At 45.3% G+C, this 13,120-nt stretch overlaps 1 protein-coding gene across 1 annotated transcript in view; it reads right to left on the minus strand.

Annotated features, from left to right (window-relative positions):
• Window positions 1-3,244: 3,244 nt before the first annotated feature.
• Window positions 3,245-13,120, minus strand: part of foxj3 (forkhead box J3) — a 42,688-nt gene continuing 32,812 nt past the window's right edge. The window contains exons 6-11 of the mRNA XM_035520299.1: window positions 11,521-11,695; window positions 9,672-10,100; window positions 9,197-9,298; window positions 8,113-8,304; window positions 7,717-7,818; window positions 3,245-7,596 (exon numbers count right to left, since the gene is read on the minus strand). Coding sequence (XP_035376192.1) covers window positions 7,484-7,596; window positions 7,717-7,818; window positions 8,113-8,304; window positions 9,197-9,298; window positions 9,672-10,100; window positions 11,521-11,695 — 1,113 coding nt within the window. The 3' untranslated portion in view covers window positions 3,245-7,483. The remainder of the gene's footprint in view (window positions 7,597-7,716; window positions 7,819-8,112; window positions 8,305-9,196; window positions 9,299-9,671; window positions 10,101-11,520; window positions 11,696-13,120) is intronic.

The following is a 13,120-nucleotide window of genomic DNA, read 5'->3' on the forward strand; positions in this document are numbered from 1 at the left end:
TTGTGCTGTCCTTGTTGTACTCGTCACTCTCGGTCACAGGACATGTACAACTTTTTACGCCCTGCCAGGAAAAGGCCTCAACTATAGGAGACGAGGGAAACGTGATATTACTGACACACAGAGGAGCTGAAGAAACGTCGTTTATCCACACAGGTGAACGGTGAGGAACAGAACGCAGGAATTTTCTAATGACTTTTATGATGGAGGATGTCGGAGTGTGTTGTAACGTTTGTCAGCACTCGGTAGATTAGAAGACAGGTGCTGTCGTTTTGACTTGAAGCACAAAAACAGGACAAACGGTTTCTGTAAACCACACGGTAAACACACTTCGCCCCTGTAGTCGCAGTGGTGTGTCAATGGTTAAAGTACGCGACTAGTAATCAGAAGGTTGCCCGTTCAAGTCCCACCGTCGCCACTGTCGGTCCCTGAGCAAGACCCTTAACCCTCGATTGCTCAAATTGTGTTCAGTCATAATAGTAAGTTGCTTTGGATAAACGTGTCAGATAAATGCCATAAAGGTAAATCTTCACTGGCTGATATAACTACTGAATTCTTTTTAAATGTGTCACCAACATATTTTAAACTATGATTAAGAAATCAACAAATGTCAGTCAATAATGTCAATTTCTTGAAGATGGTGGTGCCTCCTGAGTTAATAATCTAACAAGTAACTTTATCCTAAAATCACTATGAATTTGAACGAGCTTTATAAAGCATAATTTATCTCTCCCAAAACATGCTATTTATTTAGCCGGCTAACTTCAGCTAACCCTCACTTCTCACTTGTAAGTATGCATCGCAGTTTATCCCGCTATGTTGCCATAGTAACTGTACCAGGCTTAAACTGTTGTGGTGTGGTGATGTTCAGCATTAGCGTTATCAGCCTTTGGACCATTCAGCTTTCACAATACACTGTGGAATAATCGCTGTTTGTAAGAAGAGCATATGGATAAGTCCAGTGACTTCAGACACCACAACCCCCCCTGGGCTTCCCCTGTCATTTCCTATACACAGAGGGAATATCGTACATTTTCAAGCTTCTAGATCATTCTGAAAACACTGACAACTGATACCTTTACCTTTATTTAATTTTTTTCAAGAGTTTGGTTTTTTTTTTATTCTACACATTAGCATATTATTTTTTCTTCTAGGAAAAGAGTCGCTAAGCTAAGGCTTCTGTCCGTGTTTCAAGTGCAAGGCTGTTGCCGCAAACATCATGCTTTATACACACACACACACACACAGAGATTAATCTTTGTGTCAGGATCTAAATATGGTTTTGAAGACAACAAACACAACCACACTGCACTTAAGTTTTTATTCTAAAACTTTGTCAGCAGCCCTGAATCCTGTATATGCTTTGTGACCCAAGCCACAGGATTTCCTAGTTATCTGGATACCTGAAGCCTACATGAGGACTGTCCTAGCTTTCCTAGCTACATGAGATTTCCCAGATATCTGGATACCTGAATCCTACATGAAGATTGTCCAGTAGAATTGCACTGTACTTCTCAACATATGGGGCAGGCTTAACTTGTGGCTCAAGTTATTTCAATAACTCAAAAAAAATCTTGCTTTGTCTGTTAACTGCTGATATTAGGAACATGATCAAATTTACAAGTTGAGATTTGACAGCGTTACATGCGTGCACTTGTTTGTTTGGTTATTTAATTTGAGTGTGTTTGGCAAAATAAGCTTTTCTCAATCTTTTTCTTGAGATTATCTCCTGCTTCTCCTGGATTTTACCAGGGCTCTTGTTGAGGTAGATATCCCACTGTACAAAGCCCTCAAGCTGGCTGTTTTTTTTTTAAACTGAAATACTGCAGAGAGGCTCCATTCCAGCTCCATCTTACCCCCACTCTGACTACCAGCCATGATGGGTTCCTCAGCGTGTGGAGGACAGCAAGCGTGCAGTCGAGTGAAAGCCCAGCTGTGTTGTTTTAGATGAGACAACAGATGCGCCGGGCTGCTGTGTCCTTGCCATTCTTCTGGAAGCTTTTGGAAAAATCTCTGGCAGTTGATGTTTTCCTTGAGAACATCACCACGGTATTTTGGTCGATTGCATCATGCCTTAATTACAACATCAGTTTTAGTGATGTGGGGGCTTGTCTCAGACTCTGCAAGCTACAGGAACAAAACCTTCAGCACTATTCTTCATGCCCTATTTCTCAACTCCAAGCACATCACCTGCTTGGCACATCTCAGCTCGGTGTTGGAGGCCTTCCCAGACATCTTTGAGGACCTCAGCAGGGTTTGTGGCCTCATGAAAAAAGAGTTCTGCAAGGCACCTCAGCTCCGTTTGGAACTGCTGGCCTACGTGCAAGCATGGGGCTTGTCTCCTGTTGTGTCAGTGTTTTCAATCCTGACCAAACAGAGTTCATGGATTGAGGCTGTCCAGTACACTGCAGGATGTACAGGTGTTTTTACTAGACTTCACACCAACCTCCACACCAGAAGTCTGTTCTGGAACTAAGAGCGCTATCGCAGGTATCGCAAGTATCTCCTTGAGGCCCAGGTCATCTTAATTTTTGAGCATTGTCTGAGGAGAGTATCTATTCTCTTCCAGGAAGTCATGGCCGACTGTTGTCCAAGGCTGCAGGCTGTTATGGAGAGGCACCCCGTCCAGTGCTTTCTCCATCTACAGTGGCTGGTGAAAACCAACTTGGATGAAGAAAAAAAAAAAAAAATTCAGGACCATGTTCAAGTCAAGCCTGCCCTTAGCCAAGTGTCAACTGAAGACTGGAAGCACCGCATTCACATGTAGAAGAGCGAAGCTACAGAGGTTAGGCTGCCTGGCCGGACGGCCCACCCAGCGTAGCTCCACTGGAAGCACTCTAGCTTCCTCTCTCCTCTGTCTTAGTATGTAAAGTGCTTGTAAAGCTTTGATAAGGTAAAACAAAACAGTTATGTATTTTATAAAGGAAATTGCTCATTACTGTTCAGGCTAAAATTAAACTAAATTAAGTAATTTTACAATAAAAAAAATGGTTAAAAATAATTGTTTCAAACAAAAAAATGTAGGGGTTTAGTCTTAATGTACAAAATCTGTCAGCTCTCAGTATGTATTGTGAGCATGGATGTATATATTCACCAGTTCAAGTAAATTTATATAAAATTTATATTTTACTTATTGAAGTAGGCAGTATGTCAGTGTTCATACTAAGAATTTAGAATTGTTAGATTCTTGGTTTAATAATGAGAAATTATTTTCAGACTTAAAAATAATCTCACAAACAACAAATACTTCCACAGTGAAGTTAACATATTTTATTTCTTTAAGTGCCATTCATGCATATGGGGGGAGGGGTACTGACGATCCTAATGACACTTCAGAGATATGTTACAGCACAAAACCGATACAAAGGGGAGCTGTGTCATTTTGTTGGACAGCAAAAGTAATAAACCGTGCAATAAACAAACAAAAACAAGGAAATAAAAGAAACATACGAGAAATGACACGGACAAAGCGAACAGAAAACAAAGATTAAAATATAATATAAACATTAATACACTTAATGTTGAACCATAGTACAGATAAAAGGTAGTGTCACACAAAAAGCCAATGCATTTATCACATATATACAATATAGATATTTACATACTGTATCACCCTTGGATTGGACAATAACAAAATACTCTGTTTCTCCCTCTTCTTTCATGGTCATCCCAAGGCTTTGCCTTACACCGCCCACCCCCACCCAAGGAAAAAAGGACGATTGAAAAGACATTTATTTACAATAAGCACAACACCACACCTACAATGAATAAAACAGGCCTCAAATACCAGAACTTGTTGGCAGTTTTCTCCCTTAAATGTAACAAGGTTTCTCACACAGTCCCCTTACATAGTAATCTCTCTGGCAGGTGCACCTCCACTTGGTTACCTAAAATGGAATTGTCTCTAAACAATCACAACTTTCACACATCACACAGCTGGAGAGAGGAACTTTTTTGAGAGGAACTAATACATAAGCTCCCTCAGCCTGGGTGCACACTTGCTTACTTTTCTCTTCACCTATAAAAAATGCTATTGCCTGCTGCCTTTGGATCTGCAATCCTCTGTCCCAAGTTCAAATTATGTGTGTGTGTGTGTGTGTGTGCACGTGTGTGTGAGTGAGTGAGCGCGAGAGAGAGAGAGAGAGAGAGAGAGAGGTACCTATGGCAAATTTTGCCAGCTTAAACAATCATTTTGTGGGCAGCACATCGAGACAAACATCCCAGTGGAGGGGTTTGGAGGGCAAAGGTCAAGGCCAGGCATATCCTGACACATATGACATGCAGTTGTGCTTTAAAGTTCTGCTTCTTTTCAAATTGCTCAAATGACAAGCAAGCAGTATGCAGAACTTTCCAGAAAAGGTTTTTATGACTACCGGATCAAAGAAGGTTTATAAACACAAACAATATTTAAGAAAGGCAAGATGAGATGAGAAAAGAAAAATGATTATGGATACAGAGATCCACATCAAACGTGAACAATAAGACACTGAAAAAAGGAAAGTCTCTCTGAACTGTCCAACATGGAATACAAAGAAAAGAGTAAACACTTCCTAGAGAATAATCTTAGACTGCTTTGTAGCCTCTAAATTTTATGTGCAGAACCACATGATAATTAAAAAAACAAAACAAAAAATAAACAACTGGACAGAAAAATGAGTTTCACTTTGAAAGCATGGCTTTAGACATTACATTGTTAAAAAAAAAAAAAAAAAAAAAAAAAAAAAAAAAAAGATTAAAAAAGACATATTGGTATACTTTTTCCCAAAACAATCATGTTTAAATAATTGAACTGAGCTAGGCATCAATTAAATAATCAAATTAACGTGGTCAAACATTACAATTTTTTTTTTGACAGCCAGAGGTGTAAGTTTCAGGTTCAAAATGTGCTGCCATAATCCATTTTTTTTTTAAAATGACAAAGCTTATTTCACCAATGATTTCTACCTGCTGGTCTGAGCCAATTAGCATATTTACGCTGGAACAAAACCCCGGTGAGAACTCTCTACTTTCTGAATTTGAACTCCACAGCTCTGGTGATGGCCACGCTCAGCTGAGCAGCGGGGGAGGATCTGCCTATAGCAAGCACAGACCCTGACTGGATACTTCACAGGACACGTGGTCAGATCTGATCAAAAAAGTAGCTCAAACTAGGCAGAGCATCAGCGGGCACTGTGGAAAGGACTCGTTTCTGTTTTTAATCCACGAAAGAGAGTACTGGTGAGGTTGGAGTAGCAGTTCTTTCATGTTGATATATGTACCAGTTAAGGTTATTAATCTATGATGTCGTGGGGTCTTGGATTTATGAACCTATTATACAAGCAGAGCATAAGCAACAATACTCAGTGTGTAGATTCTGTAATACTGAAATACAAAGCATGATTGTCGATAGGCCATAGTCATGATAACTTATCAAAATATTAAATATCAATGTGCAATTACAATTTCAGAAGGTTAATTTATTATAGGACAAACAAGCTGTTACACTATACATGACCAGAACCAGAGAACAGAGGTGTATGGGACTGGGGAAGGAGCTTTAAAAGTTGGTAACACAGAAGCCACTCGAAGCCCTCCAACCTTCCAGCTATGGCTTGAATTTAAGTTTAATATCTCTAAGAAGCTGCTTCTATAAGCCTCTCTATTCGCTGCTGCACCAGTGATCTGCGCAGAGGACTTCAACATTAACCGTCCCCTCAAACCCTCCTAGGCCTCCAAACTACTCTAGGTCTAGCCCCACCTCTCACCCACCAGCTTTGTGCTCATTGGTAGAAATGATTGTGATCATAATCGACAGTTCTAAAAAAAAACCACACAAACAAACAAAACCAACCAACCAACAAAAGAACCCCCAACTAATATTGCACCCATATACTGCAGCTGGTCACTCGTGAATGGCTCAGAATAAAATTAAAGGTGCCTAGGGCTCAGACCCTTGCATGCTTTGACTTTTACTGCGACTACGACCGAGCGAATCTCCAGCTCTGAATCTTAAGTCAATGGTTCTCTCTTTCTATGGCAGTTAATTTGAAATCTTTAGGCAATGCTGTTCTAATGTAAACCTTCAAAGCAAATCATTCCTTCTCTCTCTAGTTATTCCAATTCTCCCAATATTCGCACTAAAAGGGTCCAACAAGGTGCCCCGTGTTCAAGACTGTTGCTGGAACAGACTCTCAGTGAAGAATTTCATGATGGTTGGTGCAAGAGGACTTTTATTGGTGCAGTCCATTTAGTGAAGGTGCGCTGGCACACCGGCGTGAACGCACAGCGCTGGGCAGAAAGCCCAGCTGCCCACGCCGGCCTCTGAAGCCCCGCCTCCTGTCGCCGTGACAACGGGCCATTGTTCCTAAATATGACACGCTAACGCTCAGGCAGCCAGTCTGGCAGAGGAACAGCAGCAAAAGATTGTACATGGAAAAGAAGAAAGGGAAACAGGAATGAACAAGGGATTAATCAAAAGTGAGGTCTGATTTGACTTCCTGTTGCACAGTTTCCTGCCATTTTAAAAAACTATTAGCGCCAAGAGTCTGATACATTGTCACCGGCAAAGATACACAAGTACAAATACTGCAGGTAATGTGGTTAAATTTACAAATGTCTCATGAGCCGCACCGATCGCCTAGAAGACAATGAATAACCATTTTGCTAGTGGAGATCCAATCCGAGTCGGTTGCTTGGCGACGTTTGTACACGCTGCAGAATCAAGGCCCAGCTGGTGTGTCAGAGCACTAAAGTCCATAGAGAGCTTCAGAGCCATAAGTGCCCAGCAGGGACAGGGCAGCTGCGTCACATGACTGTCACATGACCTTTATATATAAAAAAAAAAAAAAAGAAGAAAAAAAAAAAAAAGAAGCTGGCCTGCTGTGCAAAAGGTGGCCTGAGGGGGGCATCATGATGAACGAGAGCAGCGAGGGTGCTGAGGCCGGTGTCACATGACGCCACGCCAGACAGGGAGAGTACGCCAAACAGATCACTCAGAAACCAAACGAAATAAAAACAGAATTATAAAAATCACACAACAGTTAAAAGGCAGGGAAAAGCTCGACCTAGGAGCAGACTTGCAGAAAGGCAGGTGGTCAGGACACAATGGGGGATTGCCACAGGGGAGGGAGGGGTTACATTTAACATGAACATGAGCGCCTCGTCACTCGGACAAGTACAAAGCAATCACTTGCGCATGTCCTAGTAAACGTGATTGTCTTCAAAGTAACTTTTTTTTTGTTTGTTTTTGTTTTTTGTTGGTTTGTTTTCTTTTTGTCTCATTTCTTAAAAACACCACAACAACAGAAGTCTCTTTCAGCTCATAACGGTGGCCCCTGCACTTTTATGAAGCGGCCTGTTCCAAACCGATTCCAGTGGAGGGGCGTGCAGACGTCTGAGGTGTAGTCCTCACTTCTTCCCTCCCGCTCACACACACTCTGCTCTCCTCCCGTGCGACTCGCTTGCCCGCGACTCTCGTCCCGTCTCGCTCGCGCGCGCGTGCGCGGGGCTAGACGATAGAGTCCCAGTCGAAGTCGTCCTGGATGTCATCGGCAGGCATGCGACGCATCTGGAAGCTTGGGTTGGGTATCATGTGCTGCTGGTTCATCTGTGCATGATGGCCTGAGAAATGCACGCGCGCACACACACACACACACACACAGTTACCGTCATCTGAAACACAGGCAGCCACACAGAGGGGGCAGGTCAGACAGAGGGGCAGTAACAGTGAGGGGCAGTAACCTGTCATGGTGTTGCTTGCGCTGCTCATCGGGGGCATGTGGGGATATCCGGGAGGACCCATCATGGAGGACATGCTCTGTCTTGTGTCCATGTACATGTTTCCTGGAGAGAAAAACAAACAAACAAACATTTTTTAAAAAGGTAACAAAAATGTCACAGTCATTACCCTCAAAAGAAGTCATACATGTTCTACAAACAGCTATATTTTCTAATCTTAAAGTTTAGTGGGCAAGATTCATCTTAGTCCTGGTCAGGGATGGTTCGCCAGTGACAGACACTGTTCAGGGTAGGACTAGACTAGGAATAGGGAGAGAATGGTCAGAAACTCTATCAGAGCTGCAGTGAGTGCTGAGTGAGAGTGTACCTGTGCAGAGAACCTGTACCAAGCGAGCGTACCTGTATTGATGTGCTGGCTAGGCTTACTGGGATGCATGGAGCCGTGACACACGGGTGTCTGCACTGCCCCCTGTGGTTGTATGACTCCGGTGCGGGCAAAAAACTGGTTGATGGAGGAGCACAGGTCTGCGATCTGGGTCGGCTCCAGGGACCAGTTATTCAGCTCGGCCTGCCTCATACTCTCCCTAAGTCCTAGACAGGCAAGACCACAGTGAACCGTCACAAGGCAGCGCAGCTACTGGCGGAGGACATTTTGCCATTTCCATTTTCACTATACACGCCACGTAAACAACTCTCAGGACTGAGGCACATTTGTGTAGAGCAAACATTAAATGCCATGAGGCGGTCAAACATGTTTTTTTATTCTTGTTAAAATTATTTAATTTTGCAAGTAACCTTTCCTTGTGATATCTAATTAAACTCTACTTTGTAATTTTTTAACATAATTGGATAAAGCCATTGACCTACAGAGCACAACAGTGTGAAGTAATTAAACTTTCACAAAGGCAATGCTTTGTTTTCAAAGAGCTAATTCAAACCTACTGTTGGCATTGGTTTATATAGGATAATTTCTAAGCAAAAAAAAAAAAAAAAGTAAAAAATGATTGAAATACCATTCACTGCAGATCTTTAAAATGTAAAATGTATTAATTTCCCTTCATTATCATGTTGGTCTGACAGCAATCATGTTCTGAGCCAAACCCGAGAGGTATGACAATCCAGCCACACACATCCAGCCTGGCTACACATCTTACACTGTTTCAGTTTAGGTCAGCGTTATTTGAACAGCCCCCTTTTTTACAAGAGACATCACAAAGCAGCTCCACTTTCTGAAAATCTGATTTGTTTTTACTCCAGACAGAACTGTGGGGGTTTTCTTCTAAAAGAACACTTAAAAAAAAAAACAAAAAAAAACAAAAAAAAAACATACAAGAGCTTGGAGAGAGCAGTTGCAGGTTGAAAGCACAGCAAAGAGCCAGGGCAAGATGCAACACTGGCTGCCCTTTAAAACAACAACAACAACAACAACAAAGAAACAAAGTGTGAAAAGCAAGGGGTACAGGGGGTTGCCCAATAACAGCACCTTGAAAGGGAGAGAGGTCCACATCAGCCCAGTTGTAGCTGCTGGCGATACGACAGCTTTCTTTCAGTGCATCCAGGTTGGGGTACCAGTCGCTAGGCAGACCTGCAGAGGAAGGCAGACAGGGCTGAGCTGAGGCCATTACATACACAGCTGGCCCACCGAACAACGGCGCTGGCTCAGGCGGCGCTTCAGTGTTCTCCAGTCTGACCAGCAGGGGGAACCAGAGGCCTCTGCTACAGGGCTGTGAATTGTGGTGTCGTTGCTTTGTTCTCATTAAAGTAAAGAACATAAATCAGATCGGGATTTACTATCCAGTGCCCCAGAGCTGCAATACAGTTTTTAATCTAAATCAAACGACTATCAGACCAAGCCTGAATAAATCAGAGTGTCGGGGAGACACGCGTGTGGAGTAAAGTCCACTGCTGGGGGACTAATAGGAGAAAGAGGGCAGACAAAGTGGAGTTTTAACTCTTACCGGTGCTGCAGGGCATCTGTTGCTGGCCTGGATGGGGCTGGTGAGGAAGGCTCTGGTGTTGGGCTTGGCTAGAGTGCTGTGTGTGCTGGCTGTGTTGGGCGTGCTGGCTGTGTTGGGCGTGCTGGCTGTGCTGGGTGTGCTGGGTGTGCTGGGTGTGCTGGCTGTGCTGGGCGTGGGCCTGGTGTTGGGCGTGTGTTGCATGCGGGTGCTGGGCGTGGGCGTGCGGGCCGTGCTGGGGCAGGTGCTGGCCGTGAGAGGAGTGGGACAGGGGCACCTGGCTGCCATTGTTGGGGATGTTGTTGGGGTGTGAGGGGGTGAGGCTGCTCTGGTTGGTGTGGGGGTGGGCGATGGTGGTGCTGCTTGGGGAGTGCTGGTAGGAACAGGACGTGTGGCTCTGCTGGGACGACTCAGACGGCATGCCCATCAGACCTGCAGCATGGCCCCCCCCCACACGCGCGCGCACACACACACACACACACACACACACACACACACACACACACACACACACACACACAGTTAGCACTTAGCATAATTCACCAAAGCCCTACACTTTCCAAATTGCTCCTATACAATGAAAATGCTGCTTCTGTCTGTAAAGAGCCATAAACAGTTTGTTCCTAGCCTCCTGTAAGCAGCATAAATAACTATGCCTCTGTGTGTGTGTAAGGCAGTGGAGGAGTGCGCACACCCAGGCTGGCTGGCGGGTGGGCAGTGACTCAGCTTCCTTGCCCCTCCGTTCTACTTCTCTCCAGGCGTGTCTGACACTGCAGCTGTAGTCGCCTGCTTCAGGGGCATCACAGGCAACGCTCGCGCCAGTGCCCACGTCCAGCCGTGTGTGTGTGTGTGTGTGCGTGCGTGTGTGTGTGCGTGCGTGTGTGTGTGTGTGTGTGTGTGTATATATGTGCATGTACTTCTAGATTCCACTCCTAGGAAACCCCAGTGCTGGCACACTACAGCTATTCCAGTGGAGTGCTTTTAGAGCTGTCTCCAGGGCCAGCAACACTGCAATCGCCAGAGAACACTCATTGGAGGGGTGACAGGGGGGCATCTCTTATCAGCAGAGACAACCCATTGTCCAAGCGCATAGAGTACAGAAAGCAATTAGCTGGCAGGCCCCCAGAATAATAATGTGAGCTCATTACCTATTATCAAAGCCAGTGAATTAGCTCAGTGTCTCCAGTGCAGGGGTGTGAAATCCTCTCTCCAGCTTACTGGTGTGCTTTAATTGCCTGAGCTTGCCTGACTAAGAGATTTCAATTTTTTATGCATGTAAAAAGGTAACAGCTTTCAACTAATGAAACATAGATGACAGATTAAAGGAAGGGACCACTCTAAAAAGACGTCGGCATGGAGAGACGGCGGGCAGTGCGCTCACTGGGGGGGTGGGTGGGGGTTGTGTGGGAGGGGCAGGCCAACTCTGCACCGCGGGGGGCAGCTCAAGGACTCGAAGGGCTTTCTGAACATCGCTCAATCGCAGCACAAGTGAAAAGGGTTTTAAAACTGCTCAAAAGCTTTTGTGCTTGCACACTGAAGCTGGAACTGTATTTTCGCCATCTGAGGGCAAAAATTCCTTTCTGTCAAGCAGACGGCGGAATCCATTTTCATTACACAGTACCCTCCCCACCCCGCCACCGGAAAAGGACTCTCTGGAGGATGATAAAACCAGGAGATAACAAGCATTTACATCCCACCACCTCCTCGTAGAAGCATGGGTAGTCACAGCGGGTCATGGCTGCTTTTGGGTCACACTCTGGGAGGTCGTAAGGTTGGCTCCTATCTGTTTCAGATCCTAGCCATTGTTCGTTGTTTTTTTTGCAGAGAGAGAACACAGAGGCGGCCCGCTCACCCTGCTGGCTGAAGGACTGCTCAAACACAGACTTGTAGAGGCTGCGGAATGAGGCACTGAGATCTTCGAAGTCGGAGAAGAGGAGCTGCTTGTCCCGGTCGGGGATGCTGTACTGAGCCTGCTGCGGCTGCTGCAGAGACAGGGACTGGGACACCGGCTCCGGGTGATTCGTCACCTGAAGGACAGACAGGCAGGAGAGGAGGGATGGCAGAAGGGATGAGGGAGAGAGAGAGAGAGAGAGAGAGAGAGAGAGAGAGAGAGAGAGAGATTAGCAGCGTGAAATGAAACTAGGCGGCGGCACTTGTGCCTGGACCGTCCGCAGGTCTGACAGGATCGATCACAGCGCTCAGAAAGGACATCAGGAGCTGCGCGCTGTCGCCGTGGACAACCAGACGGCATCAGGAAGGCTCACGGGCCGTGTGCGTTCCTCCACTCTCCTACCAGCCTCCGTCAGCAGCGCTCACCAACTCCTCCAGACGGTAAAACTGAAGCAGAACTCGTACTGCAACAGCCAGACTGGGACTAATTACAACAGACTGGACCACTTCCAGGGCAAAATCTGGCTTACTAGTCTTTGTTTACTATTCAAGAGCTTGAGCACTTATTTCTCAGGACCATCAAATGACCCAATACGTAAGCAAGATGGAACTTAAGACCAAAATCAATAACCGATCTTACAACAGTCATCCTAAAACTAAAACTTCACAGGGTTAAACACCACCACCACAACAGTGCCGCTCAACTGATGTATTTTGCGAAAGACTGGTAACTAAGGAATAATGGTATAACGGAGATATACTAATATACTTGCTATATGAAGACACCACAGTAATGAAAACCACTCTCTCTTAATCTTTCATTTCACACATTACATTGTGTAGTGAGCACAGTTAGGCACTTATGCCGGCCTGTAACTGCTCGCGTGTGAGAGTGTAATCTCTCCCTGTGGCTACGTCTTCTCAGGTCTATTAAGACACTTATGGGCGACACTAAAGAGGAGCTCTTCACTGGTTGATGGCCGAGATGCCCTGCCCATCTAGATGGGGTGATTCACTACAGCAGCTCCCAGAGCAGTTACAGCGTCCGCAACCACGCAACTACCAGAGAGGCAAGAATGTGTAAGCGGCAGACAAAGTGGCCCCATTACCAGCCTGTCCGCAGGCGGAGCCCAGAGAGGGCAAACGGATGGGGCACATTTACATGTCTGACCATGAATCACTGCCCAATGGGATACATGCAAATAAAAACAACAGAAGAGAGTCAGTCGACTGGAACCGTGGCAAAGCCAGCGATGTTAACATGCGAGGGGAGTCAGCTGGGGCTCTGCTGGCATGCTGTGTGAGTCCACCCAAACCCACCTGCAGTGCAGAGACACAAGTGGCCAGATTCAGGACGGAGAACGGGAGTGAGTGAAGTAAGCGTGAAAGAGAGTGTGAGAGAGAGAGAGAGAGAAAGAAAGAACGAGCATGATCATGAGACACACAGAGTACGGGAGAGAGAGAGAGAGAGAGAGAGAGAGAGAGAGAGAACACGAGAACGAGAGTAAGAAAGAAAGGAGAAGAGAGGGAGAGCAAGCATCGTCTGGCCTGCTGTGGTGAAT

This window comes from Electrophorus electricus, chromosome 20, assembly GCF_013358815.1.
Source record: "Electrophorus electricus isolate fEleEle1 chromosome 20, fEleEle1.pri, whole genome shotgun sequence".
Lineage (NCBI taxonomy): Eukaryota > Metazoa > Chordata > Actinopteri > Gymnotiformes > Gymnotidae > Electrophorus > Electrophorus electricus.